The sequence below is a fragment of the Peromyscus eremicus genome, chromosome 2, assembly GCF_949786415.1.
Source record: "Peromyscus eremicus chromosome 2, PerEre_H2_v1, whole genome shotgun sequence".
NCBI classification, from domain to species: domain Eukaryota; kingdom Metazoa; phylum Chordata; class Mammalia; order Rodentia; family Cricetidae; genus Peromyscus; species Peromyscus eremicus.
In genome coordinates this window covers 144,281,389-144,306,952 of record NC_081417.1, presented here as the reverse complement: position 1 = coordinate 144,306,952, position 25,564 = coordinate 144,281,389, and the positions used below count along the sequence as shown (strand labels likewise).

At 51.8% G+C, this 25,564-nt stretch overlaps 1 protein-coding gene and 1 long non-coding RNA gene across 2 annotated transcripts in view; one reads left to right on the top strand and one right to left on the bottom strand.

Moving 5' to 3' along the window:
- The window catches only part of Slc9a1 (solute carrier family 9 member A1), a 57,517-nt gene that overhangs the window by 9,517 nt on the left and 22,436 nt on the right, over nt 1–25,564 (bottom strand). The window contains exon 2 of the mRNA XM_059255123.1: nt 2,140–2,600. Coding sequence (XP_059111106.1) covers nt 2,140–2,600 — 461 coding nt within the window. The remainder of the gene's footprint in view (nt 1–2,139; nt 2,601–25,564) is intronic.
- On the top strand, nt 798–2,717 carry LOC131904142 (uncharacterized). The gene is made up of 3 exons (XR_009377682.1): nt 798–862; nt 1,170–1,265; nt 1,389–2,717. It is a non-coding gene; the product is annotated as an uncharacterized LOC131904142 (long non-coding RNA).

Genomic DNA, 25,564 nt, shown 5'->3' with positions numbered 1-25,564 from the left:
GGACAGAGACCTGATGCCAGGCAGCTCAGGTGCAGCATCACTGTCTTGGAAATATGGTGTTCACACCTGTACCAAGCTCTAGAAAAGGCCCAACTTGGGCCTGGCAGGAAGGCTAGATGCTGGGCACTGGCTGGGCTCCAGGGCTGCCTGGAGGACCACGCCTATCTGGGAGGCAGGATGGGCCTCAGCAGCAGGTGTGCTCCGCCCTAGGCTAACGTCACTCCTGGCCTGGGGTGCTCATGAGTGCTCAAGTCGACCACATGGGCCACTGGAACAGTAGAGGCCAGGTCCTCCTTTCAAGCCTGGAGCTATGACCAGTGGTATAAAAAGCAGAAAAGAGAATATGGTGTAGGCCTGTGTGGGTGTGTGTGGAGTGTCACGTGACTCCAGCAGCATCACTCATCAGCTAGTGGAGCCTCTTCACGCCTCCATTTCTTCATGTGGTAACACTCGGATAAGAATGCCACTGTCCACTGTCCTGGTTGTTTTTTGCTATCTTTACCCAAGCTAGAGCTACCTGGGAAGAAGACCTTCAGTTGAGAAAAGGCCTCCATCAGACGGCCTGGAGTCAATGCTATGGGCTTTTTTTTTTTTTTTTAAATTAAAAGGCAGATGAGTGAGGACCAGCTCACTGTGGACAGCACCACCTCTGGGCAGGTGGTCCTGGGTTGTACAGGAAAGCAAGCTGAGCAAGACAACAAGCAGCACTCTTCCACAGTTCCTGCTTCAGTTCCAACCTTGGGTTCCTGCCTTGAGTTCCTGTCCTGACTTCCCTCAGTGATGGACGTGACCTGACATCGTGGTACTTGATCAAAGCAATAGAAACCCTAACGAAGACAGCAAGAGTCACTCTGCAAAGCAGGTAAGGCAAGACGCATCCAGACCGGAACACCTAATGCTGGCCACACGGTCACCACGGTCACCACTGTCAGGATGTGCGTAGACCCTACACACCAGATCTGAGTTATCAACTTGATGCAAGCATGCCTTTGTTTCCAGTGGTGCCAACATGGATTCATAGCCAGACTCAGCTGGGCAGGGTTCAACTAGGTACCGACTGGCTTCAGACACACATTAATAAGCAGAATTCCTACAGGAATCCCAGGAAAATGACAGGCTAGCTTCTGTGCGTCCTGCACGAGCTGAGGCTTGTGTGTAACCCTTGGCAGGGGCTGCTGCTACAAGAGACCAAGATGGAGCACTGAATGATCAGGCTAGACTCGCTGCTTGAGAAGCGGCGAGGGACACAGGAGGAGGAGGCTGAGGTTGGTAAGCAATAGTCTGTTTCTATGGAGGTGTCGCCTCCAAAGGGGCTGGAGATGGCAGAGTGCGGTGCAGCAGGACTGGGCATGGACCTCTGTGTCTTTTGTGTTTTTCTGTGTGTGCAGACCCTTTCTTAGGAGTCCAGTTTTGGAGGGGACGGAATGCGTGTGCACACATCTGCTGCCTGAAGAAACTGGCTGATAGACATGCACAGACACACACAGTTCTGCCAGGTGCAGGTCCTTGCCCAGCCCTAGGCAGACAACACTACTACTCTTTCAACGGAGAGGCCTGGAAGAAGAAGAATCTCTTGCTGAGAGTCACATAAGACAAAAGTAGTCACCCTAGACTACTTATTCACTTATCACGTTCTACAGGTTTGGGGGAGCAGATTTCTTTTCATTTCCTTTGCCCAAAACCCTGCACATACCAAATTCTTAAATGGCCAACACAAGAGCTAAAAGGCTCCTTGGAGATGAAATGAGCTGTGAGGAAAAGAAGGTACAGAGAGGTTCAGTGATTGGGCAAGACAGCAACAAAATGCAAGCTGACCAGGGAGCAAATGGCCTGCTGGGCCAAGAGCTCAGGTCCTGGAGGGCAACAGACTGGGCCAAGCACACTGCCTCAAATCTCAGCTTCGCCACATTCTAGCAAGTTGTCTAACTTCCGTGGGCTGTTCCTAGTTCTGAAAGATGAGAACAGCACATCTCTCCTCAGGCTGTCCTGAAGAGTAAGAGAGGGAATCCACATTCCAATGCTCAGAGCAGTGTCTGACACACAAGCATGGAGGGACACTGGCCATCTATCCCATCATCGGTGGAAGGGTAAGGCATTGCTCGTGCCCCGTGTGCGTGGGGTGTGGCCCCGCCCCCTCACCACAGTGACGGCATCATTGAGCAGGGACTCCCCGAAGACGAGGATGTGGAGCAGTTCGTTGATGTGGATCTCCTCGAAGACAGCCAGCACGGCCACGGGGTCCACAGCTGAGATGATGCTGCCGAAGAGCAGGGTGTCCAGCAGGCCAATGTTGTTGATCTGCTCCCCGCCCACCAGGCACACGGCGTACAGGAGGCCACCCAGGAAGAAAGCGTTCCATAGCGTGCCCACCACAGCAAAGATCAGGATGGTGCCCAGGTTCTCCGTGAACTGCCGCAGTGGCAGGAAGTAGCCGGCATCCAGGATGATGGGCGGCAGCAGGAAGAGGAAGAAGACGTCTGACTGCAGGAAGGGGGGCGTCTCGCCAACACCCTTGATGAGGCCCCCCACCAGCAGCCCCACCACGATCAGCAGACAGCTCTCTGGGACGATGCTCGAGATGGTGGGGATCACATGGAAACCTGTGAAGGGCGAGAGAACGGGAGGCCGTGGGCTTTTCAGGGGAGCCAGAAGAACAGGAGGTTGGGGACAGGACTGGGGACCAGGAGAGCATCTGGCGAGAGGTGCACAAGCTTGGTCTCAGAAGGCCGCTCTGTTAACTCTCTGAGCCTCGGCTTCCTTGCCTGTAAAACGGAAGGGATAATACCAGCTTCACAGGGCTGTGGCATAAAATAAATGATTTTTAAAATTTACATTTATTTTATATGTGTGCGTGTGCATGCATATACATGTGAGCATGCACCATGGCACGTGGTTGGATGTCAGAGGACAACTTGTGGGAGTTGGTTCTTCCCTTCTATCATATGGGTCCTGGGGGATTGAACTCAGGTCCTCAGGCTTGGCAGCAAGCACCTTTACCTTCTGAGCCACTTTGGGCCGATGTTTTCACAGAACATTCCCCAACTGTCTCTGTCACTGTCATAAACTGTTGGAAAAGCAGCAGCTCTATACACCTCTAGCAGACAGAAATTAAACTGATGACCAACGAATCCAAGGCATCACGCTATTCCTGAGCCCATGGCAGCTCTTGAGGCACAAGTCCGGGGAGGCTGACTTACGTCCCATGCAGGGAAGAAGAATCGAATGATTCTGTCTCGGGGAAGGCGGCGAGCTCCATACCATGGAGGTGTGTAAGTCACAGCTGACAATGAATGGTGTTAAAGTGGAGCCGGCAGAGAGACAGGAGAATCTAAGAGCATCAGTGCCAGGAGCAATGTGAGGACAACAGGTCTGGATCTGCAAACCTGCAGAGCACATGCAGAGACCTCCAATCCCAGACTTGCAGGCAGCAGACGGCTGGACATAAATGAGGCAAGCTTTTCCGGACCCCAGGTGGCTGCTCCAGACAAGATCCCAAGAGGTCAAAAGCCATCAGTCGGTTTTGGCAAGTGAAGTGAAATCTCTTTGCCACCCTACCCTGCCTTTAGCTCAATCCCATCCACTCTAAAGACAGGGCAACAGAGGCTGAAAACGTAAAGGAACTTGCCCAAAGCCAGAGCAAGTCATAGCAGAACCACAAGGGAACCCAGATCTGATGCCAGCCCCAGCCAACTCCATAGTTCTGAAATTTAAGTTCCCCTAGCCTCCCTCCCCATGAAGCCATCCTGACACCCACCAACCATTTCCCTAGTGGTGTTGGCCAGCAGCAGCACGCCATTCTCTGTCACGGACCATGCTGAGGCTCCAGATCCAGGCTCTGGGGAGCCCAGGTTTTGGTTACAGAGCCCATGTTCTTCCCTATGAGCTCTTTGGTTTGGTTTTGCAGTAGGAAGGTGGGTGAAGACCTGGGCACCCAGATGCAATGTTGGGTACTCGGACCCTAAATCCAGCTCAGTCAAGAGACAGTGAACCCTCTGCTCAAGAACGATGCTCCCTCCTCTTCTCTACCTAGCAAGCTCTGAGCTGGCCAATTCCACAGTAGGTGCTGACTTGAAAACACCCATGATCCTCAAGGACCTGCCTGGCCAGATCTTTGCCTTCATTATCTCCCATTGGGAAGGAAGGACAATTCTCCCGAAAGCAAAGCCCTCCTATGTTCAGGAGCTGACCCAGGCAACGCCAGTACCACCACAGTCCCATACAATGCCAAGCTCCCCGGAGACACTGAAAACATACTAGGGAAAAACACATCTCCATCTTAGGGTAGGAAGGAACCTCAAAGCCACCTTGTACATGTCCCTGACTTCAAAAGTCACCTTGTGCGCTGAAAAGCTGGAGTCGACCAGTAACACCCAGTGCTCAGCTGCCGGTCCATCTCTTGTCCCATTCTCCTCCCGGTCCCTAATATTCAAATTCTTTGCAGTTTCCCCAAACGAGCCATTCTCTTTTTCCGGGAGATAGGCCCCACTGTGTGGCTGGTTAAGTGCATCTGCCCCCCCCCCCCCCTCAGGTCCTTCCTGAGCGTCCTGTCTGCCCAGGGCACAACAGGACTCTCGCTGGGCCTCCTTCTCACACAGCCTTCAGCCAGAGTCATCGTCCTTTGTTCCTGGCACCCACAGGGACCAGGCAACCAGCTCAAGAGTGGAGCCAGGACCACAGCTCCTTACCCAGAGACCTGCACTGCCCTGAACGGGGACTGAGGACCTGCCACACCGTGAATCCTGAATGGTTCTCAGTCCTCCACGTTTTAAAGGGTTAGTAACGGGAGGAAGCTGACAGAACCTTTAGGAGGTAGGATCTAGTGAGAGATTTTGTAGGTCACTAGGAGTGTGTCCTTGAAGGGGAGGAAGTAAGGGCCCCGCCCGGGGTTCTCTCCTTGCTCCTTGGTTCATGAGTGAAGCATTTTGGTCCACCACCTGCTGCTCCCACAATGTGCTGCCTCACCACAGACCCAAAGCAAGAGGGTCATTCAGTCTCAGGACTAAAAGCTCCAAGACTGGAGCAGGGCAAGGCTTGGTGAGTAAGAGTTTGCTGTTCCAGCAAAGGACTGGAATTCAGATCCCCCAGCACCCACACACATTCTGGGTGGGCATGCCAGACCACCTAGAATCCCCACAATGGTAAGGAAGAAACAGGGATTACCCAGGGCAAGCCGGCTAGCTGGACCAGTTGAATCAACCGCTCTGGATTCAAGGGAGAGACCCTCCCTCAATATATAAGGTAAAGAGTTGTAGAAGACGACTCTCAACTTTAACCTCTGGCCTACACACACACACACACACACACACACACACACACACACACACACTGTAAACACATATATATATACACACACACAATGTAAACACATACATACACAATGTAATTACACACACAGACACACACACACAATGTAAACACACAAAAGGCAAAACACAAAACCCTCCAAAACTGAATTTAAAAGTTTAAAATTCTCTTTAAATAGGTATTTAGTCATAGGAAAGTGAGTCAACTGAGTTTAGGGGAACAGAATTTTGTTTTTGTTTTTGTTTTTTTTCGAGACAGGGTTTCTCTGTGTAGTTTTGGTGGCTGTCCTGGATCTCACTCTGTAGACCAGGCTGGCCTCGAACTCACAGAGATCCACCTGGCTCTGCCTCCCAAGTGCTGGGATTAAAGGCTTGTACCACTGCCACTGGGCCTGGGAATAGAATTCTTTTTCTTTTTTTTTTTTTTTTTGGTTTTTCGAGACAGGGTTTCTCTGGGTAGCTTTGTGCCTTTTTTCTGGAACTCACTTGGTAGCCCAGGCTGGCCTCGAACTCACAGAGATCCTCCTGGCTCTGCCTCCCGAGTGCTGGGATTAAAGGCATGCGCCGCCGCCACCACCACCCGGCGAGAACTAATTCTTAAAAGCTGTCCTCTGATCCTCACAGGCAGGCTATAGCACATATGTGAGCACACATGTACACACATAAACGCTTTAAAAAGTGCACACACACACCCCCCCCCCCCAAAAAAAGAGTCCAGCTCCCACCAGCTGGCCTTCCTTGAGTGTCCTGGGTCCTGCTCTATAGCGGTAGCAACAACAGCTGCCTTAGGAGAAGACAGAATTGAAAGAGACAACCCAGAGTGAACAGAAGACAGCATCCACCTCCACCTAGCAGAAAGGCTGGGAAAACGCCTCTTGTCCTGTGTTCTCCTGCCTGGAGCGAGTGTGTGAGTGAAGCAGGCCAGGAGCGGTAACAAGGAGGACGTTTGCTGTTCCTGAGGGGTCCCTCAAGCCAGCACCCTGCTGGAAGCACATGCCCTCGCCCGAGGACAGGAAGAGCTGGGTAGTGCTGCCATGCTGCACAGGGCAAACCTGGGCTCTGTAAGGAAGGGCTCTGCTCCAGCACAGGTGTCTCCAACCTGGGGTAAAGAGCTCTCAGCCATTTGCTAGAGTGTCAATATTTTCCCTGCTGGGCCCTGGGGACCTTTGTGAGAAGCTCATGGGGATGACCATGCTAGCTATTCTGGGAGGGGTCCTCCACGGCAGGTGAACAACTGGGGTTCCTACAGATGAGAAGCTGGTGCTCTGAGAGGCAGGATGACCCTCGCAGGCCACTCCTGGGTCTGGGGTCTCTTGAGCAGGGAACAATATGCTTTCTTCTACTGAAGACAGCTCCCAGGATAGCCGGGCTTCAGTCACGTCCCTGGCATCCTTCCCCTCCCATTCCCCGCAGTCTTCTTTTGGTCCTGCTTCCTAGTATTCTGCAGTGGGGCTCCAGACCTGAGGGGCCTCTAGGCTGAGCCTAGGCTGCAAGAAAGGACTGGATCTCTTCCCTCTTGGCTTCTTGCCTGCAGTGGGCAGCATGTTACTGGAAAGTGCTTGGGGGAGGGGCAGTGTCTGTCAGGAGGAGGAGACTCTTGGCGAAAGGAGCAAGCCTGCCTGGGGTCTGTCCTTGCTTGTCCCTCTCCCGAGGCCTTGATTCCAACTGTCCCCACCCTGTGTCACCCAAGAATCCTCAAACACGGGACTGGCTGACACCTGCAGTGAAAAGGGCAATAAATAGACGGGGTCTCTGCTGTGGAGACAAAGGGCCCCGCACTGAGGCAAGAGTCCGAGAAAAAGACTCCTCCAGACTCAAACTGTGGCAGCGGTGACTGAGCTCCGATGGAATTCGGGTAGGGCAGACACAGTTACAAACAGATCTAGAGACAAGGGAGCTAGAATGGACCTCAGACAGCATTTAATTCTCCATTATACGGTCACTCAGAGAGACCAAGTGACCTGTCGATAGCCACAGAACCAGTTCCACAAGAGCTCTGTGTGGCAAAACCAGTGAGGCCCGTCCGCCTCACAGCGTCCCCTCCAGGCATCCTGTCCACCCAGAGCTGTGAGGCCAAAGGTGTGGAATTCCACATCCTCAGCCTTACACAAACGCTTGAATGCAGCCCCAGGCTGTCCCTCCCTGTGAGAAGTGGCTGTGGGAGAGGAGGGTGTTCACCCTTCCCGTTGAAGCGGTAGTCTGAACATGTGTGCACACACACGCACACTGACAGAAATGTCACTAGATTCCAGATTGGCTGGGGATTCTCAGGGCTCTCTGCAGCTGCTCTACCCTACACCATGAAAACATTTTATTCACATTTCTCAGGCTGTCCCCATCTGCTTGGGTGGGCACAGTGGGGCAGGCAGGGCTGTCCCATGCTACCCGCGGTTGCTAGGGTGACCACATGTTCCTGGTTCAGCTTGTCCCAGGCCTCCTTGGCCTGGGAAGTTAGAGGGGAAGGCTGGGAAGAGGGGTCTCTGAGGCCTGCCAGTGTCAGATCACCAAGGGCCAGGCGGCAGACTGGGTGGGGGCTCTGCCACCCTACTTCCAGGCCTGAAGGCTGCTCTGGGGCTGCAGCTCAGCCAGTGCCCAGGGATTTCTCCTCACTGCACAGTGACTCCAAGTCCCTCTACAACCACCTCAGCAGCTGTTCTCAGCACTGAGGGACGATGCCTCCCACGGAAGCGACGGTGACCACCGTTTAGAGCAGTGTGTGCTGACCATCCTGATCCCATTCGCTCCTCCATGGCGGTGAGAGGACCCAATCTTAGCATGAGGAAGCTGGGCATAGAGATTAACTAAGTAACCTGGCTTAAATTCACAATGCCAATAGCTGGGTACACAATCTAGGCCCCGAGCCTGTTCTGAGTCATTCATATCTCACCTCTAGTTTCTTTCCTAGCTGGTTTCCCGGAGGACCCACCCAGGACTAAAGAGGCCCAGTCCCCTGAAGACCAGAGGCAGCCATTTTTTTCCATGAGCCCTTCTTCCCCAGGGAAGTCCATGCACAGTTCCTCTCTCTCATGGCCCTCTTGAAAACCATCTGCCTTTGAAGGGACCCTCCCAGTAACTAGGCAGTGAGTCAGCCAGAAGGGTCTTGACTACCAGCTCTTAGGGTAACAGGTGGCAGTTAATCAGACATGGTTTCTCACGATGACCTCATCGGTGGGCAACAAGAAGCAGAAGCAGCTCAGATTCAGGCACCGCCTCAGCAGGTTCCCAGGCAGTGCAGGGGACAGCACTGTGTGCCACCGCCTCAGCAGGTTCCCAGACATTGCAGGGGATGGGACTGTGTGCCACCGCCTCAGCAGGTTCCCAGGCAGAGTGCAGGGGACAGGACTGTGTGCCACCGCCTCAGCAGGTTCCCAGGCAGAGTGCAGGGGACAGGACTGTGTGCCACTACCTACCCATGCTGTGTTCCCACAGCTAGAAAAACTGGGTCCCAATCAGGGTACAGTAACTGACTGGCAGGGTGGCCTTGCCAAGTTACTTTATGGCTCTTGTCCTCAGTTTGCCTACCTGTAGCATGCAGTGGGTAGAAGTAGATATGGTAGGAGATGATAAAGGTAAAGAATGTCAAGCAATGAGCCAGGTATGGAGTGCATTCCTATAATCCTACCTACTGAAGAACAGAGGCAGGGGGACCACAAGTCTGAGGCCTGCCTGAGCAACTCGGTGGGAACTAATCTGCAAAGGATGAGAAAGCACCACAGAATGCTGACGTCCAACGCAAACTGTGACAGCTACTCTATTAATGCTTTCACCAAGGGGCCGACGAGGTGGTTCAGCAGGGAAAGTCTGGTGGTACACACCGGTGACCTGAGTTGATTCCCGGAACCCAAGAAAAAGTGGAAGGAGAGCCGGGCGGGGGTGGCGCATGCCTGTAATCCCAGCACTTGGGAGGCAGAGGCAGGAGGATCTCTGTGAGTTCGAGGACAGCCTGGACTGTTACACAGAGAAACCCTGTCTTGAAAACCAAACAACAAAGCGGAAGGAGAGACCCGATCACACGAAGTTGTCTTCTGACCCCCACACAGGCACGGTTGCGTGTGTGTCCTTTCGTGTGCCCCCACGTCATGTACACACATATGATAAATAAATAATGAGATAATAATGACAAAAGTAAAACTCCCTTCAGCTGAGTATATATAAATACATTATCATGACTCACTGCTGGGCATGCACTCACTGCTGGGCTGAAAGATCCAAGGGTGGGGACTTCTTCGGGCCATCTGAGTCCCTGGGCTTCCAGCACAAGAGCAAACATGAACACTGTGATTGATACGACTGACTTGTCAGATGTGAAGCGCAGGAAAAAGGAAGGCAGAAGGGACACTCGGAGTTCTTATGACAAAGCAGGATTTAGGGGAAAGGGTAGGCGGTGTTCCCAGAGCAGGGCTACTGAGCTGGGCTTTGAAGGCTCAGTCAACAAATGCCTAAGGAACAGGGTCTGTTTCCTATAAAGAACCTCATAAACTGGGCCTGGGGTGGGGGGAGGGAAGGCCTGTAACTGCAGCTCTTCTAGAGTCTGGGCAGAAGGATCCCAAGTTCAAGGGCTGTCTGTGCTACCACAGCAAGTTCTAGGCCCTCCTCGGCAACTTAATAAGAGTCTGTCTGAGAACAAAAAATAAAATAGACAGGCTTAGAGTGCGGCTCAGGGGTAAAGTATTTGCCTAGCATGAGGGAGGCTAATGGAGTCAGTCCCAAACGCAGCAGCAGCAGCAGCAACAACAACAGAGGATGAGGAAGTAAACAGGGCTAGAGATGACACAAAGGTTAAGGGGGTACACTGCTCTTACAGAAGACCCGAGTTCTGTTCCCAGCACCTGGGTGACTCCCAACCTCTTCTAACTCCACCTCCAAAAGATCTGATGCCCTCTTCTGGCCTCTATGCGCAAGTGCACGCGCACACACTTAAAATATATAAAAAAAGAAAAAGAACAGAGTGGAGCATGGTGGCTCATCCCTTTAATCCCAGCAGAGGCAGAGGCAGGCAGATCTCTGAGTTCGAGACCAGCCTGGTCCACAGAGTGAGTTCCAGGACAGTCAGGGCTACACAGAGAAACCCTGTCTTGAAAAAAAAAAAATGTGAACTAAAGGCTGGAGGGAGCAGCTCAGGGTTCATGTTTGTCTAGGATAAACAAAGCCCTGGGGCTGATCTCCAGCACCTTGAGGGGAAAGGAAGGAAGAGAGGGAGGGAGGGAGGGAGGGAGGGAGGGAGGGAGGGAGGGAGGGAAAGGAGGGAGAGGAGCCGATGACAATGTTCTTCACTCAGTTGGGCGTCACACGCTCATGAGTCACTGTACAATACACTGTCCAGCACAGACAAAGGAGCACATAAATGTGACACTGGGCTGTGAGGAGCAGGGCTCGCGTCTTCAGGTATCTCTTCTCATTTCCTATTACACCCTGATCCATACCTGACAGATAATGAAAAGGATCAGAGAGGTAGGGTGACCAAGGCTACAGAATAGGGAAGGGCTGCCATAATTAGAATTCAGGTCTCCTAATTGCTGGTTCTTTGAGCTCCACGAAATCTAAGCCTGTCAGGATCAACAGAACAAGAATTCAAGTCTGCCATATGCCTCCCCCACATAAACAGTCAGAAATAAATCTGCTCCCAGTACCTGGGCAGGAACCATCCCCATGCCCAGAAAAGCCAGTCTCTCTCTGTGCCTCTCCCCAGCATTTCCATCCGGCAGCTGTCTCCTGTCCTAACCCCACGTCAGATCAGGGCGTCCGTCTTTCTAGGTTGTGGGGGAAGGGAGGACACATAGGGTCCCCCCCCTAGGAACAGCAAGTCTACATAATAAAACAGCTAAAAATCTACCTGAAAACACAACAGCAATGCTGAGCTGTCTGGGCCAGGAAAAGAAGGCTGAGCCAGGGAGCCAAGAGGCAGTTCCGGCCTGGACAAAGTGCCCTGATAACCCTGATAGCCCCGCTGTCTTCCAGCCTTCCCACTCCCGGAGCTCACCACAGATGGGCCGGCCGCCTTCTGTGTGCCAAGTCAGAGTCAGGGGGCTGGACACAGAAGCACCTGCACACTGTGATGCACACATACTGTGATACTGTGAGGCAGCTGGTGAAGGATAGACTGAACAGAGAGATGGGCTACAGCAAGCGCGAGAGCCAACAGCCCCGGAGGAACCCACAGATGACGCCAGGAGTCAGTCATCTCTGGGAGGCCTGCTGGGAGAGGCTGTTCTAGATGTAGATATCTGGGACCAGCCCTAAAGAGCTGTGCGGCTCTCACCCTCACTGAGAGACCCAGACCGGGCTGGCTGCCCAACTGCCTAAGCTCCGCCCCTGGCACCCACAAAGTGGGAGGGAGAACCATCTCCCAAAAGCTGACCTCTGACCTATGCACATCTCCTCTCGGTTTACAGGAGCTTTTTCTTTTTCTTTTTTAAAAAATTCATTTGTTGCCAGGCGGTGGTGGCGCACGCCTTTAATCCCAGCACTCGGGAGGCAGAGCCAGGCGGATCTCTGTGAGTTCAAGGCCAGCCCGGGCTACCAAGTGAGTTCCAGGAAAAGGCGCAAAGCTACACAGAGAAACCCTGTCTTGAAAAACCAAAAAAAAAAAAAAAAAAAAAAAAAAAGAACTCTTCAACTTTACCCACTTCCCAGCCAGGCATCACCTCCTCTAGGAAGCCCTCCCTGCACACTCCAGACTGAGCTTGCTGTTTCTCCAAACTGAACATGCTCTGGACACTCTACATTAGAGCCCATCTGCTGGGCACCCAGCACAGCCCGGTCCCCGAAAGGACGACACCGGGGAAGGGAAGCTGGGGTTCAGGGGACAGTGGGAGCTTCCTAAAAGTCATCAGATCCCTCTCAAAGAAGGGGAGGAGAGTATGGACAAAGGAGCGGAGAGCAAGACCTCTGATGCCTTCTGAGGCTCCAAGGCCGGACAGTGCAAAGGATGTTGGCCCACAGGCCTGAGACACGCGGGCTGAAGCATGCAGAGAGGACACTGCAGGCCTCCGAGGGTCCCCCCAACCTTCAGGCTGCACCCCCATCTATATGGACTGCAGCCAAATCCTGCTGTCACCCCTTCACCCTGTGGCTAAAGAACCCTTCAGTGACCTCAAGCCATGGAACCCCTCCCCGCTCTGAGCAACAGCACGCCTGGTGTCCCTCCATGAAGCCGCAGTCAATGAACTCCCCTCGCAGTGAGCAGATGATGACTCACACAGGGTGAAGGGAAGGACAGGGACCAGGACAGCAGTAAACAGTGTGTGTTGACAAGAGACAGAACTGGCAGCCACAGCACTGGCAGGAGAGGCCTCTAGCAGCTAGTACAGTCGTTACCTGGAAGGGAGACCGGGGCTGTGTGGGGCAGGTCAGTGGGATCTCAGGATCACTAGTCTCAGCGGTAGTAGGGACCATGTGACACACACTGACTTCTTTCCATTTTCTTAAAATGGACATGGACCACTCTGGTGGTTAATTTTGTTTTTTTGAGACAGAGTCTATCTGTGTAGCCCTGGCTGTCCCGGAACTCACTCTGTAGACCAGGCTGGCCTTGAACTCAGAGATCCACCTGCCTCTGCCTCCCTGCTTGCTTTGGTGATTTTAAGCAGGCCCATACTAATTTAAAAATATTTGCTAGTACTACGTCCTTTGGCCAGACTAAGTGCTCTTAGAAGGCAATTGTCTCCCTGAGATCTCCTTTTCTCTATACCACCAGCCCGGCCCCACTGCTAAGTTTACTTTGGAGACTCTCTTTTCTGCTTCTCCAGTTTTGTTCTGTTTTCAAGTGCTGAGAACAGATTCCAAGGCCTTCTAGCATGCTATGCAAGGACTCTACCAGAGTCCTATTTTTCATACATTAGTTAAAACAATAAATTTAAGTTTTAAAATTATGTTTAAGGGGCTGGAGAAATGGCTCAGCAGTTAAGAACACTTGCTGCTCTTCCAGAGGATCTGAGTTCAGTTCCCAGCACCCATGTCAGGTAACACATAAGCAACCACCTCTAATTCCAGCTCCAAAGGATCCAAAATCCTCTTCTGGCAGCTGCAGGCACTTGCGTGCACTTAGTGAACACACATACATCCAGGCACACTCATATACACATAAAATAAATATTTATTAGAAACAAAACAAAACAGCCAGGTGCAGAGGTGCACGCCTTGAATCCCACCCAGCTCAGGAAGCAGAGGCAGGTGGATCTCTGAGTTTGTGGTCAGCCTGGTCTACAGAGCGAGTTCCAGGACAGCCAGGGCTACAGAGTGAGAACCTTAATCCCAACTCCAGGGGAATCCCACACCTTCTTCTGGCCTCCTCAGGTACTGCATTCATGTACACATACTCACACACAAATAAAAACTAAGACTAAAATATTTTAAAATGAAAAAAATAAATAAATAAAATTATGTACAAGTGGTTGACTATTCTTGGGGACTTTGACACAAAGCCTCACTTTCTGGTCTCAGTCCTAAAGAGCTGTGCGGCTCTCACCCTCATTGAGAGACCCAGACCGGGCTGGCTGCCAACTACCTAAGTTCCATCCCTGGCACCTACAAAGTAGGAGGGGAGAACCAACTCCCAAAAGTTGACCTTTGACCACTACACATGCACCAAGGCACACGTGCCTCCCCCACAGAAAAGATCTTAAATGTAATTTTTTTTAAATGATCATAAAGAGATTGGGTGTGAGTCAGGTGGTAATAGCGCACACCTTTACTCCCAGCAGAGACTGGGAGGCAGAGGCAGGTGGGTCTCTGTGAGTTCGAGGCCAGCCTGGACTACACAAAGAACCCTTTCTCAAAAAAACCACACAGGCATAAAAGAGAGAGACTGGGTGTGATGGAGCATGCCTGTAATCCATCACTTGGAGGCATGAGCTTAAGGCCAGTCTGGGCTCCATAGTAAGTCCCAAGTAGGTCTGGGATACAAAGCAAGATTCTGTAACAAACCAACAAATGACACATAGGGAAAAGGCTAGAATATTGCCCCAAGGACACACAGCCAAGCCTACAGTGTTTGGGGCATTTTACGCAGAAGGACCCTGGTCCTTCCTCCTTTCATACCCTGACTTATGGAGTCGCTTTACTGTGAATATACAGCCATGCCTAAGCCATAACAACAGAGCAGTTCCTCACAATGGCAGGCATTAGGGTGAAAGGTGTTTCTTGTGCTCTGGTAACCTCTGCCGAGAGCCTCAAACAGGCCCTGCCTGTGTCGCTGGCAGTACCACCGGGCAGCTTGGTGTCTGGTTTCAATGTACCTTCACCCCACGGCACCACTGGCACTGGGAAAATCTAAATGACATTCCTGGCAGGGCAAGCTCTCTTGGCTCCCCAGCTTTCAACCTGGGGGTGAGAAGGGGGTGACAACAGAATGCTGGAGCTTACAAGAAACCTGGAAATGACCCAGTGTCCGGTCACTGTGTCTTCCTTTCATTCCTGCTGGCCCGGTGTGTGGCTGCCCGGCTGGGTTCTTGCTCCCACACCCACTCCATTGCTGGCCTGGCCTGGCCTGGGCAGTGGTAGTGGTAGCTTCACAGGCTCCTGTGCCCGTATCTGAGGTGTTCCCGGGCCTACAGAGAAACAATGCTCTCATGTTTCAGAAACTTCCAATGCTTCTGTTGCTAGAAATTGTAGAGCTGTGAGAATGCCAGATTTTCCTTTCTTTTGGGTGGGGCAAGATAGAGTCTGCAAAACGCAGACACAAGACAGAACTGCCGTGGAGCACATCAAATACCCGTGGTTCCTAAGCGACCCTCTCAGCCTGAGGCCCGTCTAATTTCGCAGCATCAGAAAGAGTTCAATGCATTGTGTGTGACCCGCTTACATGGGACCTGCACTTGAGCACAGATGTGGCAAGGTGGCATGAAGGGGTGGCAAGAGGAAGACAGCACAAAGAGAACCTACAATTCTCAGGAAAACTCCCCTGCAGAAAGTGAGTCACGGTGTCCCATTTTCAGCTGCCACAGAGGAGGGCACAGACTCACAAGCAACCAGGCTTGTCAGGGAGAGAGGACAGCAGCCCCCAGGAGGCCACAGGCCCGCTGTCCCTCAAAGCTCATTTGCATATAGGAGTTGTTCTGGGCTGTGTGTCTTCTGTGACAGAGAACGGGCACCCGCCTGCTGAGAAATAGCTATTTCACAACCCGAGCACTTCGGTAACCTCTCAGAGGGCCAAAAGGATCTCGGCGAGAGCTGGGCCTGCCTGGGCTACAAAGTAAATCCAAGGCTACCCTGGGCAACTTATGGAGACACTAGCAAAAAAAAAAAGTTGAAAACGGCCTGAGGACATAGCTCAATGGTAAGTCAGCACTTCCCTACCTTATGCAGGACCCCGGGGTTAATCTTTAGTACTCTAGAAAGGGGAGATGGGGAGAGGAAGAGGAGGAAGAGGAAGAGGAGGAAAAGGAAGAAGACAGGAGGCAGTGGCGGCGGCAGCGACCCCAGCGGCAGCAGCGGCAGCAGCGGCACCAGCGGCAGCAGCGACCCCAGCGGCAGCAGCGGCACCAGCGGCAGCAGCGACCCCAGCGGCAGCAGCGGCACCAGCGGCAGCAGCGACCCCAGCGGCAGCAGCGGCACCAGCGGCAGCAGCGGTATCAGTGATGGAGGGGGACTGGGAAGGCAGAGCTGAGGTGGGGCTCTGGAGGAACGGGTCAGATGCACAGGTGGATCTGTAGAGCGGCACGGAGGCAGGAGCTGGGAGCTCCTGACAGGCAACCCCCTTCCCGTTTCTCCTTTGGTTGCTCGTGCCCATCTGTGGAATCATGCTGACTCTTCTGTGCCTTTCACACCCCACACCTCAACACAGCCAGAGGCTGCTGGCTCTTCCTTTCAGACCTGTGACTTCTGAGACCCCTTCACTACCTCCTCTGCTAACAACTGCTCCAAGCCACCATGATTGCTGGGACCAATGCGGCAGTACCCACCAGTCTCCTTCATCCGCTGCAGTACCTGGGCTCTCCCTACGCCAGCCAAGGGGGAACCACCTTTAAAAGGTAAGGTGGGCGGTGGTGGCGCACACCTTTAATCCCAGCACAGGGAGGCAGAGACAGGCGGATCTCTGAGTTTGAGACCAGCCTGTCTACATAGTCATTTCCAGAGCATCCAGGACTACATAGTAAGACCCTGTCTCAAACAACCAAACCAAACAACAAAAATGAATGACAACTTTTGAAAGGAAGATACTAATGCCAGGCGGTGGTGGTGCACCCTTTTAATCCCAGCACTCAGGAGGCAGAGGCAGGTGAATTTCTAGGTTCGAGGCCAGCCTGGTCTATGGAGGGAGTTCCAGGACAGCCAAGGGTACACAGAGAAACTCTGTCAAAAAAAAAAAGGGGGGGGGAGACAAAACCCTCCAGACACTTTGCCCCACATTAAATCCCCAACCCCCAGCTCTCCTGACCATTTTGCTTCATCCTGAATCCCACCTTAGAGCCTCTGCACTTATTCCCTCTGTATCTGCATGGATGGATGGCGTTTTCTCTCCTTTCCTGCAGGTCCCTCCACCTCCTCTGGAAGGTCCTTCTCCAATCTCATGCTTTCACTCTGTCTGTGGTGCCCATCACTTCCTGCCAGCACATGTGCTTACCAGCATGTCCTTTGCCCAGACGGTGAGCTGCACAGTAGGTTCTTGTCTACTCTCACTGTCATGCTCCTGGCACCTAGACTAGTGCCTGGCACACAATCAGTCTACAACTGATGACTGACCTACGAATGATTATCTCTCGCTTTATCACTGTTCCAGGTGACTCTTCAGATTACATGAAACCAGATAGGAATGCACTGCCAGGGTGGGTCACCCTGTCCCTGGAAGCCCCCCACAGTCAGACACACAGCCCTCTACTGAGAGTCTGATCACACTGAATGGAAGACTGAGTTGTGTCCCCTTGGGATCATAAGCAAGTTCCTTACTCCAAACAAGGACTGATCATGTCCTTTTACTTTTGACTCTCAATCACCAAGCCCAGAGCCTGACACGTGATGATAAGGATCAAACCTGGCTGCTGAGCCTACATGATCACTTAAGGACCAGACTGCCGTGTCCTGTCAAGCAACTGGCCCTATGGGCGGAACTGGCTTTCCTGGTGAGATCTAGGGGGGCACCTGCGGAGGCAGAATGGAGAGGAGCAGAGCATTGGCTCAGGGAGGGTATTTCTATGGGGAAGAAATGACAAGAAAGATGAGTATTGAGCACTCCTTTCTCTGGTTCTCATAAGAAGCCTAGATAGTGGAGAGCTGATGAAGAAGACAACTTCAGAGAGGTCCACAGACTCACCCCAAATAATCTAGGTGCCACCATAGACAAAAGTCCTACCTATCAGGAGTGCTGACTCCCAGTCCAGTGCTCACCCAGGGCTAGATGGTATAATATCATATGTTTCTTTTGCGAGCAGGGTCTTAATTAATCCACTGAGTCAAGACAAGATGCAGGGCTCCAACTCCCCAGGCTCCCACCTTGGAACACAGGAAAGCTGCCTGGCCACAGTTGAGAAGTCTAGGCTCCAGGGAGAATAGCAATGGCCCCTGCGTGATACCAGCAGAGTGGGGAGGCCTACTCTCCCACATGCCTTGAGAGACTAGAAAGCTACATTCAGAGGAGAAAGGGCCAAAGCCAGGCCCACAGTATGCCCACAGTACCTACACCCTGGGCGCTTTGAACAAGCCCTTGCCTCTCTAAGCCTCTTTCTTCCTCTCAGGCTGGTATAAGCAATGTCTGCAGCTGGAAGAAAGAACAGGAACTGCACATCGACCAATGTTCTGCTTTCAGGCAGATGATGGGTAGAAAACAGCATTCACGAAGGAGCAGGGTGTCAAGGGACGTGAGTGTTCTGAGGGGAAAGGGATGTCTGCCATGCACAATTCGGCCTCCTCTCAGCCTGCTGTGACTGTCACTGGCCTTGACTTGGGTTCAACAGGAGCAAGGCATGGGTGTGGAAGCAGAGGGGCTGGGCCTTCTGCTGGAACAGAGGTCATGTACTGCCTGGCACCCCTGAAACTCAGGCCAGCTCCATGCCAAGCCCTGGAGAGGCAAGGACTCAAGGGCCAATAAAACAGCTTACCCTGGGGCAGCTACTCTAGAGCTGGATGGCCAGCATTCTGGGGCCAGGGAAGACGGCTTAGAAGGGAGACATCAGGGAGGGCAAGTAGTCAGCCAGCTCAGACTTTCAACCCCAATTCAGTGGCAGATCAATCAGGGAGGCCCCATCGTTAAGAGGACAATCCCCTGCCACTGAAGCCACGTCATTATGCCAGGTACTTAACCTCTAACTCGGTTCTTCATCTGGGAAGTAGAACTCAAGCATTTCCATCTGGAAGGGCCACTCCAAGCAGCCGAGAAGCTGAAAATAGTCAGCTAAGGGCACCATCCCATCTCTGCACACCCCACCTCTAGTCCTAAAATAGTCCTCCAAGCATTAGGATATGGCTACCAGAGAAGCCAGAGGCTAGGGAACTGGGCCCTACTCACAGGCAGCACAGCACGAACACCCAGTCCCTGTCAGTTTTTTCAGGCTAAGCCTGGCTGCAAGAGTCACAGAGGGCATGTAGGGAGGCTACAGGAAGCAAAAACCTAGAGCCCGCAAGGAACCACCAGCTCCTTGTTGTAAGGGGTCTCATCTGGCGCCTTATTACATCATCAGCAGGCAGCTGCATCCCAGCCTAAAAGCCAGTGCTCTCTCTCTGTCTCTGTCTCTCTCTCTGCGCGCTCTCTCTCTTCTCCTGCCCCATCCCCTCTTCTCTCTAATAAAGCCCATTCTAACTCTGGTAACCATGGCTGGTGATTCCTCCACTCTCTTCCACTGCCAGCCAAACCATCGCCGTATACCGTTACACTTGTAACCTGTAAAATCATGAAATTTCCTTATAGGGACCATTCCTGAAGGCCACAAGAGCTGTAGACGAACTAGGCTCTGCACAGGCTGTACTCTCCTGGACAGATGAAGGATCCCTGAGTCCTGGGCAGCAGAGTCCCTGTAAGCGGGTGTGGCTAGAGCATGGGTCCACAGGCCATGTTCTAAAAACCTTCCTAGCATGGTGGTAGACACGGGGGGGGGGGGGGGGGGGGGGTGGTGGCAGTTTGTCATTCAGGCCTCTAGGAGGAGTAAATGGACTGAGTGGATAGGAAAGCTGAGCATGCCCAGAGAAGGCGGCCCTATCGAGGACACTGCAGAGAAATGAGGAAACAGCAGGCCAGAGGCCCTGGTCCCCAAACCAGGAGGGGCCAGGACCTGAGATCTTGTGGGGAGAGAAGCATCAAGACACTTGAGGAAATTAGAGGAGGCCGTCAACCCAACTAACCTCTGCTCCAGGGATGCAAATTAAGCCCCATAAGGACAGGGACTGGGCCAAGGTCACGGAGGAAAGTGACAGCAGAGCTGGGACACACAGTCAGGACGGTGTGCGTAGGAACGTCCTCGTGCAGAACACGGTGCCAACCCCACAAATCACGTCCACTCTGTTTTAACCGTCTTTTCCTGAGCACGTCACTTGGTCTGCTTTAACTGCGAGCTTCTTCGGCATCCCTCTGACATATCACCCTCCTCCTCCTCCTCCTCCTCCTCCTCCTCCTCCTCCTCCTCCTCCTCCGCAGCAGCAGCAGCAGCAGCGGCCGACGGCGGGAACTCAAAGGCAAAAAAGGTGCCAAGTGTTTTGTTTGGTTTTGTTGTTGTTCTTTTAAGACAAGGTCTCTCTCTATAGTACTGGCTGTCCTAGAACTCACTCTGTAGATCAGGCTGGTCTCAAAGTCAGAGATTTTGAGATTTGCTGGGATTAAAAGTGTGTGCCACCACAGGCCAGCAAAGTGAGGAGTTTTAACCTGGTCATCTGCCTGGTCTTTTGACTCAGTCTCTAGCCATGCTGCCTGAGAAGCTGGGCTCTGGTTTTCGATCCTGCTTGGAAACAAACAGGAAGTGTGGGAAGCAAGAGCGGGGAGTCGACTGCCAGCTTCTCTATCTCCTGTGGGATCTCAGGCAGACCACTCGCCCACTCTAAACCGCGGCCCCTCTAAGCCCCACAGCAAAGCAGACAAACCCTGGGAAGGCAGAGGGAAGAGCATCCAGACAAACCCTGGGAAGGCAGAGGGAAGAGCGTCCAGACAAACCCTGGGAAGGGAGAGGGAAGAGCGTCCAGACAAACCCTGGGAAGGGAGAGGGAAGAGCATCCAGACAAACCCTGGGAAGGGAGAGGGAAGAGCGTCCAGACAGCGAGGAATGGAGCCCTGCGGGGTCCAGCCTGAAGGCCTCTGCTTAATGACTGCAGGCACTGACTTTTGGGGGAGGGAGACACGACAGTGCACCCTCTAGCCACAGACTGACACCAAAAGGCAGAACTACCAGTAAGCCTCCGGCTTTCTCATTTAGCCTCAGCAGGGCCAGGAGGCAGGTACTACTGTTTCCACTTTCCAGTGGACGGACGACAAGCAGACCCAGAGCTTAAGAATTTGCTCAAATGACGCAGGCAGGAAGCAACCAAACTAGGACTGGATCCCAGGATTGCTTGATTGCAGAGGCCAAGCTTTGCCATCATGCCAGGCCTGGTAACTGTTTCCTGCTGATGCTCTCTGGTCTTCTGGAATGAGTACCAGGCTGGAGGCTGGTACCCCTTCAGCTGAGCCAAGCATGGAAGCCCAAGGGTCCCAGGCAGGATGAAAGCTGCCTGCCTGCCTACTTGCTTGCCAGCCAGCCAACCCCATAAAAATAAGTACATGTGCACAGGAAGGAGATAAGGAAGCCTTTGTCAGCCCTGGCTTCCGCCTGGTGCTGCACTCACTGTGTGGACTGCAGGAACCCACTCTCTGCAGAGGAAGGGTACATATGCCTCCCCTGCGGCAGGGCAAGAAGATGCTTGCAGCATCCAGAAGTGGAGAAGCAGCCACCACAGGGCAGGACAGAGTGTCTGGAACTTGGGGGGAGGGGTGTTGGTTCTAACCAGCTCATTCACCCAGTTTCAAGAGATGGAGACACTCATGGAGGCTGAGTCTCTCAACCACCCACTGATGCAGGCTTCATCACATTTCCACCACAGATAAAGGAAACTGAGGCTCACAGAGGCTTGAGACCACTAGCTGGTAGGGCCAGGCTGGATTTAAGCCCAAGAAGTGACCCCCGTGCAAGCTGATGCACACCCACTGACCTGTTTCTCAACAGTTCCTCATTTGCACCAACAAGAAAATGACCTGGGTGACAATCTTCTCAGTGATCCAAAAGACAGTCATAACCTGGGCTGCTTCTGTGTGCCCACAGGAACAAGTGAGGCTTCAGCATGAAAAGGACAGGAGAGGGCACCCCAGTTCCGAAGCCCCAGTTGCCATACTACCCTGTTTCAGAAGGTGACACTGGCCCTGTCTCTGCTCAGGCATATAACGGAGGGAGGGACCAGACAACTTTGGACGTCTTTCCCCCTGACTTCCCAAGATTCAAGTTCATCCAGTTTTACCACTTTCCAAAGTAAGTTAGCTACCTTCTGAATTTTGGGGTCCCTCCTTACAAATTGAGGCTATCTCTCTACCCCACGGGGTGAGGGGGAACACCTGAGATGAGCAGGCAGAACCTAGGAGGGAGCCAGGTGAGCTGAGGCTGGACCGTGAGCTGCTGGTGCCCACTGCCCACAGGACTACGTGCGGGACTACCTCATCACCATTCACTGCCCCAGGACAAGCGTCACTTCAAGACCTCACCCTGAAAGCAGATAGCAGGGCTCTCCCCAGCCCCCGCCCTGGGCCAATAGGGCACTCCCAGGCAGGCCCAGCCTGGCCCCTTGATTATCGTCAGCAAAGCCTTTTATAATGAGCTGTGGCCACAGGAGAGGACAGGAGCCAGGGTACAAAAAGCCATTTCTGAGCTATGTGCCTGGTACTGAATGCGGTGGCTAAACACTTAGAGTCAGGCTCACCTGGGCTGGTACTGTGTAAACCTTAGCACGCCAAATGCTTCCTGGGAAAGGCCCCATGGATACCAGTCAGATCTGTCCCCAGTGATCTCAGCCATGGCTATTGTCTCACAGATCTGGAGGTGCCTGCTTCTCCATCCTCTCAGAGCTATGAGGTAAAAGCAGAGTTTGAGAGAATACTCAAATCCAGGCCTGTGGAGGTCTGCCTAAGAGGAAGGGAAGAGCGGTTCCAGCCTGACTTCCTTAGTTTGGAGGACAAGGGGAGGCCCAGGATGTTACAGTTGGGACAGCAAGGATGCTGTGGCTGATTAGGATAACATCTCCTCTCATCCAAATCCCTGCATCTCTGTTCTGCCTTCTTAGACCCCAGGCTGATGAGTGATAAGTGTGTCAAATCGAGCCAAATGAATGAAACCAGGTTTAATCTGAGCAAAGCACTCCTGGGTAATCTCAGGGAAAAGGAGAAATCACGAGGCAGGTCTATGGTCCAGAGCTTAAATGCCCTGTAGGTGCTGTCACTCGGTGGGCTTTCTGAGAGGGGGCGGGGTTTGGGATGAGGAGAGTGAGGCTGGAGTGGAGCTTCCAACTTCAAGCACACGTCATTGCCTGCAAGTTCTGGTACCACAGTACCTCAGCCAGGACCCAGGGGGACATTGAAACTGGACACTCCCACAGTGTCGTTCCTCTCTAGCAAGGAGCCCTACACACAGGAAAGGAGACCAGAAGAAAGCTCAAGCTCAGAGCGGGACCCTCTTAGGGAGTTCTCTTTGCCCAGAAAGTAGGCACGTAGGCTCCAAGGCATCAGAAATCACTGGCTGGTTCTAGCCCTATCATTTGCTGGTTTTGTGGACTTCCTGGGGCTTTGGTTTCCTCCAGTGTAACATGATGGGGCTGATTAACTTCTTGAACAGCTCTTGTAGCTGTTTCTATATAATAAATAGCATGTGCACATCACTTTCCATTTTGTTCTGTGTTTAACTCATGTACATCAGCACATTTAAACCTCATGGCATTTCTCTAAGGTGGGTACAGGTTCTACTATAACAATGAGAAAAGCAAAGCTCAGGGTATTCAAGCCTGAAGCCAGACAGGGAACAAGAGCTAAACCTTGGGTTCCATGGAGAGGGAAGAAACCAGCCCTCAGATGAGGCACAAAGTCCATGTGGGCTAAGGGCTCACCTGAGACTCTCCAAGAACTTAAAGGGGGACATGAGAAGGGAGATGCTGAGGAGGGAAAGAGAAGGTATTGGAGTGTGTGTCACAGGAAAACAGAAAGGGAGACCAGTGTGCAGGAAGGGAATGGGGGGGGCAGTGAGGGAAGGGGACAAATTAGAAAAAAGTGTAGCACATACATGCAAATGACATAATGAAACCCATATCTTTGCTAATTTAAATTTTAAAAAATCACTTAATTAAAAAAATTATAAGCCAGGCAGTGGTGGCGCACGCCTTTAATCCTAGCACTCGGGAGGCAGAGCCAGGCGGATCTCTGTGAGTTCGAGGCCGGCCTGGGCTACCAATTGAGTTCCAGGAAAAGGCGCAAAGCTACACAGAGAAACCCTGTCTCGAAAAACCAAAAAAAAAAAAAATATATATATATATATATATATATATATATATATATATATATATATATATATAAAACAAGCTGGGCGGTGGTGGCGCACGCCTTTAGTCCCAGTACTTGGGAGGCAGAGGCAGGCGGATCTCTGAGTTTGAGGCCAGCCTGGTATGCAGAGCGAGTTCCAGGACAGGCTCCAAAGCTACAAAGAGAAACCCTGTCTCAAAAAACAAAGCAAACAAACAAACAAACAAACAAAAAACTATAAAACAAGGGGCTGAAGAGGTGGCTCAGTAGTTAAGAGCACTTGTTCTTGCAGAGGACCTGGGTTCGGTTCCCAGCACCCACAGACTCCAATTCCAGTGGCTTTAATGTCCCCTTCAGGCTTCTGTGAGCATCAAGCACACTCATGATGCACAGACATACATACAGCCAAAACATCCATACACATAAAATATATTTTAAATTTAAAAAATTTCAATTATAAAATATGGATATGAGTCCGGTTTTGTTGGTCCGTGCCTTTAATCCCAGCACTCAGGAGGCAGGGGCAGACAGATCTCTATGAGTTCAAGTCCAGCCTGATTTACAGAGTGATTCCAGGACAGTCAAGGCTACACAGATCAACTTTGTATTGAACAACTAAAATTAATTAATTAATTAATTAAAATAATAAATAAATATGGATATATAAACTAAAAAGTTGACTTCATAAAATCAAGAGCAGTCTAGTGATGACCAGAGCCTAGGAGAGGTAAGAGGAGGAAGACAGAGGCCGACTGTACACGAGGGTAAGGGACAGGAGGAAGGACTCCCGATGCTCTAGGGCACAACTACAGTCCGTAACAGTTTTTCTGAAGTGCTGGGGATTGTGGGCCTTGCCTATGAGACATAGGCCACATTCCCAAGGTTGCCAACAACCAATCAAATATTTCGAAAGAGAGGATCTGAGTGTTCCCAGTACAAAGAAATTATTACCATCCGAGGTAATATGCCAACTACCCTGATCTGATTAGTATAGACTGCATACATGTATTATGATGATGTCACATTGTTCTCATTCATTGGTCACATGGCCCACACCTTTAATTACAGCACTTCAGAGGTAGCGGAAGATGGACCCCTGTGAGTTCAAGGCCAGCCTGGTCTACAGAGTGAGTTCTGGGACAGCCAAGACTAAAAAGAGAGACCCTGTCTTGAACAAACAAACAAGAATATAAAAAGCAACAGTAAGCTTGTTTTTAAGGCTAACTTTTTTTTATTAAATAGTTCTTACCACTATAGAAAAAGGGCCAGCAGGACACACTGGTGTTTAAATTCTTTTGGAAAAAACAAAAAAACAAAATCCACAACCCCCCTGGGGGACAATTTTTCTGAGTCATAATTCAATATTTAACACTTTACTGTAATAGATTATCTCATTTAATTCCCACAAAAAGCCCATGGAGTATAAGAATTCTCAAAGCAGCTTTCTTCATAATTGTCAAAAACTGGAAGCAGCTCACTGCTCATCAACAGGAGACTAAGCCAACCGCAGTGACACCATACATACCACAGCGACTGAGAGAACAAACCTCTGGTAGGTCCCACAACAAAGACAAACCTCACAAATACGCTCAGCAGAAGACGTCACACACAAGACATTTTTGGTTGGTTGGTTGGTTGGTTCGGTGGTTTTGGTTTTTCAAGACAGGGTTTCTCTGTGTAGCCCTGGCTGTCTTAGAACTTGCTCTGAAGACCAGGCTGGCCTCAAACTCAGAGATCCACCTGTCTCTGCCTCAGGAGTGCTGTGAGTTCGAGGCCAGCCTGGGCTACCAAGTGAGTTCCAGGAGAGGCTCAA